The sequence below is a fragment of the Stegastes partitus genome, unplaced genomic scaffold, assembly GCF_000690725.1.
Source record: "Stegastes partitus isolate 25-593 unplaced genomic scaffold, Stegastes_partitus-1.0.2 Scaffold1060, whole genome shotgun sequence".
NCBI classification, from domain to species: Eukaryota; Metazoa; Chordata; class Actinopteri; family Pomacentridae; genus Stegastes; species Stegastes partitus.
The window spans coordinates 181,723-187,575 of NW_007578791.1; the positions used below are offsets into that span (position 1 = coordinate 181,723).

General features: G+C 40.0%; 1 protein-coding gene across 3 annotated transcripts in view; it reads left to right on the plus strand.

The window, feature by feature from the left end:
* The first annotated feature begins 381 nt into the window (after nucleotides 1–381).
* crygs2 (crystallin, gamma S2) overlaps nucleotides 382–5,853 on the plus strand; it is a 6,684-nt gene continuing 1,212 nt past the window's right edge. The window contains exons 1-2 of one of the 3 annotated variants that reach the window (XM_008295576.1): nucleotides 382–417; nucleotides 5,087–5,329. In XM_008295576.1, coding sequence (XP_008293798.1) covers nucleotides 382–417; nucleotides 5,087–5,329 — 279 coding nt within the window. Of the gene's footprint in view, nucleotides 418–4,789; nucleotides 4,918–5,086; nucleotides 5,330–5,853 lie in introns of those variants that run through there. The other 2 variants (XM_008295578.1, XM_008295577.1) reach the window with 2 other exon arrangements.

A 5,853-nucleotide genomic window follows, 5' to 3' on the forward strand; every position in this document is an offset into this window, starting at 1 on the left:
TATTTAAAATTGCAACTGAAATTTTATTTTGATATATCAAGTAATTTCTTAAGATGCAATTTTGTTTAAAATTCCCGTTATCAAATTTTTCCACACAAATTACATCTGAGGCTGTGTTTGGATGAAAGCTCCTGACATGTTGTCATTCAAACTTGGCCTCAAAATTCAATGAGCAAAAAAGTTTGCCGAAAGTGCACTGACAGGTATCTGTTTCAAGAATGTTATCTCAGAAAATATTTGATTTTTAAAGCCAAAATTTTACAAATCATTTTTTTAACTATCCTTCTTTCGTGTTCTAATCATTTAATGCAAACAGAGATGGTCGAGCAGAATTGTCCTAATAACTCAATGATATGTGATGGAATGACCCCATTATCTGAAATGACACTGACTGACCCACATATATACAAGTCAAGAGTTTGTGTGTACTTGTGGGATAAAAATAGTTTTCTGTATCTGTATGAGTGCATGTACAAGTAAAGTACACAATTTTGGCCTCACAGGCCCCTACACAGACAGACGAGTTGGTCGTCTCAAAGATGCTGAGTCACTGAAGCTGATGGAGCAGTTGGTCGGTTCATCTGGACAGTCCCGTGGTTCGACGCCGTCAGAGATGTAGCTTCCTGACAGCAGAGAGATCAGTGTTAGTACATTATGACTAATTTGGTCAACTCATAAAGATCTATGGATACAAGAAAACTGACTTCATGTTTGTCAGAACTATCAAGAACTTTTAGATTTATGTCCTTTCCAAGTGAAACCAGAACAAGTCTGCAGAAATGTTACATTAATTAAATATTTTTTACAACACTGAACTCTGAGGAATTCAAAACTATCTGACCAAAATGTCATTTGTTTCTGAGTAACTAAGCGATAAATAAATATGTTTGTTTTTGTTGTTGTTCAAACTATTTTAAACATTACAGGCCAGGAGTTGTTTAAAAAAAAATACTCCAAGAAATATATTTAAAAAAAAACAATTAGTTTAGTAAAATACAATAATCAGTTCTGCAAAACAACACCTGAATATGGTTTAACTAAAATCTACACTTACATGCTTTCCGAGTTCACCACTTTCCACTGTTAACTCGTTTATAAAACGAGAACATTTAAGGCAATAATACATCATAAATAATATGCACAAGACTTGTAAGTCGCATCACAGCTCCTAATTTCAACTACAAAATTACTTATTTTATACAATTACACACACTACAAACATGCTATATCAATATCAATATATTTAACCATGAAAGAACAGTTAGAGGGTCAATAAATCGTACAAGCACTTCAGCCTCACACACAGTACATTTTTTAATCTAATTAAATTAAACAAAATGTCATTTTTGCACTTTGTCTTCCAAAATCAGACTGCTGTTTACACATCTTGAGCACATATTAACACTTCATTAAAGGTGTTTGATTGTAATAAGTTTGGGGGAAATTGGTAAAATAACAGTGTTTCTGTGCAAAGTATTTTACTTTAGCTTCAGTTTTTTGTCGTTTGGCATTTAAACGCCTTTTAAAGAAGTTTTTACAGGTTTGTTTGTTTTTTAAAAACAAGATGATGCCATACCTTAGTCCTCCTCCGAAGTAAGGAGAGAAACATGTGATCTTCTGGGACTCCACAGTCTCTGATTATTCCTCTGGTTAGAAACTGTAAATCCAAGCGTGTACAGGAGACGTACAGTCACTGACAGTTCTGAAGAAAACAGCAGAGCAGCTCTCAGTTTGACTAAAAACATGACAGATTCGTCCACTAAAAGTGCTGCTTTCTTTACACCTGCACGTTCTGCTGCTGCTAACGTTCCATGGTCTCCATGGTTACCAAAAATATTTACTTTGAGCATTTTATGAAATATAGCTCCAGCGCCATCTTGTTTTCCAAAATTTCTATACCAAACTCAACAAAATCGATGTCCTTAAACCAAAAACAGTTTTGTTTCTCATACTACAGCATTGCTAACACATTTTATGAGACTTATAATACAGTAAAACCCAGAAATAGCAATTTTACACGAAGAAAACATCAGCATCCATCAAAGTGTGTTTTTCAAACGGGCCATTAAAAATTCAGTTACTTAACAAAACTTCATAGTCAGCAATTTCTCATTTCTGTATACAAAACACGATTAATGTGCTTATTGCGGTCAGTTAATGAACCGGGTGCAGGAAAAACACTAGTTTAGTTTTCCTACCTGCATGCTGCCTGTCCAGGTCCTTTTCTCCAGCAGCTCTGTTCTTCTTCCTTCACTTAATCCACTGAGTTTGATCTTCAGATACTTTGCAGCGTTTACATCTCCCAGAGTTTAGCTTTCCAAAGCTCAGGCTGTCCAGATGAGAAGTGACACCTGCTCAGTCTGCGGTCTTTTACCGGAGCTCGGCCGCCGTTTGATTTGACATGACGTCATTGCGCATGCGCGTGAATAACGTCGCTATGTCACTGAACTGATTGATTCTGTAGTTTAATACCTCCGCCAAGGAGGTTATGTTTTTGCTGCCGTTTATCTGTCTGTCTGTCATTTTGGTGATGTTCTGGCTTAATGTCTGGTTATTTTCTCATAAAACGGTAAATGCTACTAAGTGGCGCAGTCGGCAGAATGCTGTCGTTGCGCCGTTTGTCCACTAGGTGGAGCTCTGACTCCATTCAGTCCTCACTGCTGTCTTCTCAGTAGTACAGGAGGAAGCTGCAGCCAGGCAGCATTACAGGAGTGGGCTGAGCGGAGCTACTGACAGATAAGTTCATAATGATGTTGTGACATTAATAATGACTCAACATGTATCCTGTTTCACTTGAACTCTCTTTGCCATGCATCATGATGAAGGACGCATGCTTCGTTATGTTGGTCATGCTTTTCATTTACGTTGCATTGCTAAAGTTGTGCTAAGATAGCTTAAGTTACTCCCTGTCTGTTTATGTTGGCAATAACATCGCTGTAGTTATGCCAACCTAGCATAGCGTTAGCTAACAGCTTAAAGCCAGTAAGTAATTGTAGAAATAACATAAGTGTAGAAAATATTTGAGAATAAAGAACGACGGTTCATCACTCTGTCAGTTTGTTATTACTGATATCAATGTTAATTGAAATGCTAAAGGTATGTTTTGATTCTCCATGAATCTAATAGTGGAGATAAAGTGAATGCAGGACTTTAACATTGGCTGGAAATCACAATATGGAGGAAATGAGCTGCTTGGTGGAGCTCTGACCTCTCTGAGTGCTTTTCTAGTTTTCATTATTATTTTATGTTTTAGGTTTATGTTTAGAGACAGTAATACAGTTAAGCGCAAGATTATTCATTAGCATGCTAAGGTCGGATTTACAGTGTTGTTTGTTTGTTTGTTTGTTTGTTTTTTTCCTAATGGGTTTCTTCTGGCTGGAAATGACAAAGAAGTGACTTAAAACAGAAAGACTTTGTATTAGAGTGGATATAATGATACATTTGAATTATTTCTACATTTTACTGTCCAAAAGTAAATGAAAAATGTATCGAAATGGTTCAAATGAATCTTGAACTTCTCTTTAACAATGTACTACTGTCCTTTTATCACTTGGTAATGCCATTTCCAGCCCACAAAAAACCCTGTTGGGAAAATATAAATCCACTATAAATCAAAAGGTGTGTGGCCATACATAATAATAATAATAATAATAAGGAACAAATTCTTCATGCAGTCCATTTGAATGATAAAGAAATGTTCTGAAATGTGCTCGTGATGCTGCTACCAGTACTCTGTTAGGAAACACGACTTGTGGTAGAAGTTTTACACACTTAAATAAAAACTTAACTTTTTACCTTCCACTTCAAATTCTAGGAAATGAACAGACTGCATTACGTTTGTTTGCAACCATAGTTAAGATTTAACTTTACATAGAAAATATCCATCCATCCATCCATCATCTATACACCACTTAATCCTCACTGGGGTCACGGGGGGGGGGCTGGAGTCTATCCCAGCTGACTCAGGGTGAAAGCAGGGGACACCCTGGACAGGTCACCAGTCTATCACAGGGCTACACTTAGAGACAGACAACCAAGCACACTCACATTCACACCTACGAACAATTCAGAGTCATCTATTAACCTCAACATGTTTTTGGACTGTGTGGGAGGAAGCCGGAGAACCCGGAGAGAACCCACACTGCACGGGGAGAACATGCAAACTCCACACAGAAAGATTCCGGTGCCCCCACCGGGACGCGAACCGCAACTTTCTTGCGGCGAGGCAACAGTGCTACCAACTGCGCCACCTTGCAGCCCCATAGAAAATATACAATGTAAAATAGGATGCTGTGATACAAACAGTCCTACAGCATCCATAATATCGCCTTTTTCTGCAGACATACTTTTACTTTTGATAATGTATTGATAATATTTTGTGCTGTGGAGACTGAAGTTTGGAATCAAGGGCTTTCACTTTTCTTAAGGCATTTGTAAAGCGGTATATGGCTGTTGTTCCTCAGGTAACAGATGTAAAAACTACTTCCACCACTAAACAGCGCTCTACTGTGTCTGGATTCATCCAAATAGCAGAAATAAGTCATGAGTTGGCAGGTCCTCGACAGGTGGGGGCAAGCTGGTGGAGCTGGCATGTGTTGCAGTGGGCACTGGACCCAGCCAGTACAGAAGTGGGGTCAATGGACGCTTACCCGCGCCCGGCCTTTATGCCGTAATCCTTTCTCGCTTTTCTGGAAAAACTGAATAGCACTAGAATCACTGACTCAATTTTTGGATCTCATTTTCATGACAAAGCGATTGTTCCTCCCTTTCGCCTCGGCTGTTGCTGTTTATAAGCGGGGATATAAAAGGCAGCGGCTGAAAGGCCAGCGCAACATCGAGACCTCAGGGGAACCAACACCATCACTCAGCATCACCACGGCTGACCCACACATCATATCCAAGATGGGCCGGGTGAGTGTGACACTGTGGTGTGCAGGTGAGGGGGTGATATGTGGGTTTAGGTGCTGGACAAAGCTGCTGAACAGACCGTGTCTGCAGGGATACTGGGCTGTTTTCCTGGTTTAAATGTCAGGAAGCTTTAATCAGCCACTTTGCTGATTAAATATCCAACCTTTTGCTCTTTCAGATCGTCTTCTACGAGGACAAGAACTTCCAGGGCCGACGCTACGAGTGCGACAGCGACTGCTCGGACTTCCACTCCTACCTGAGCCGCTGCAACTCCATTCGGGTGGAGAGCGGCGCCTGGGTGGTCTACGAGAGGCCCAACTACATGGGCTACCAGTACGTCCTGACCAGGGGGGAGTACCCAGACTACCAGCGCTGGATGGGCCTGAACGACCGCCTCAGCTCCTGCAAGATGGTCCACTTTGTAAGTGATCTGATCTTTTAATTACCCACAAATTTGCACAAGTTTGAATCCTGCTTCTGTTTTTCCTCAGCAGAGGACTTTGTGGGTTATAAATCTGAGATCAGTTGAGCGTCAAAGAGGTCGTGCTATGTTGTTGATGCTGACAGTGACCGCAGGGCTTTGTCGATGGACACCAGAGCACAGATCAGTATTCGTGTGATCAGGGTTTGGGTGCAGGCGACCCACAGCCTGCAGGCAGATTCATAGAAAAATCAATGCAGTTAGCACGAGCTGCATGCGTACAGCTTTGTGCTATTTATAAAAGCAGCAAGTTATCTGATGGTAAATCATGCCGGATACACTGAGGATACAATCTCAGCAAAAACTAAAGCAATAAATCCTTTTTAGTTATGAAGAGGTGCTTATTTGAGCAAAAATTCTGACATGAGATGCACAGATCTGTCAGTTATCTGAAACTAAGTGAATACATTTTTATAGTCATTAAAGGGTAAAGAAGGTAACATTTTTAGTACCACAATGCAAAG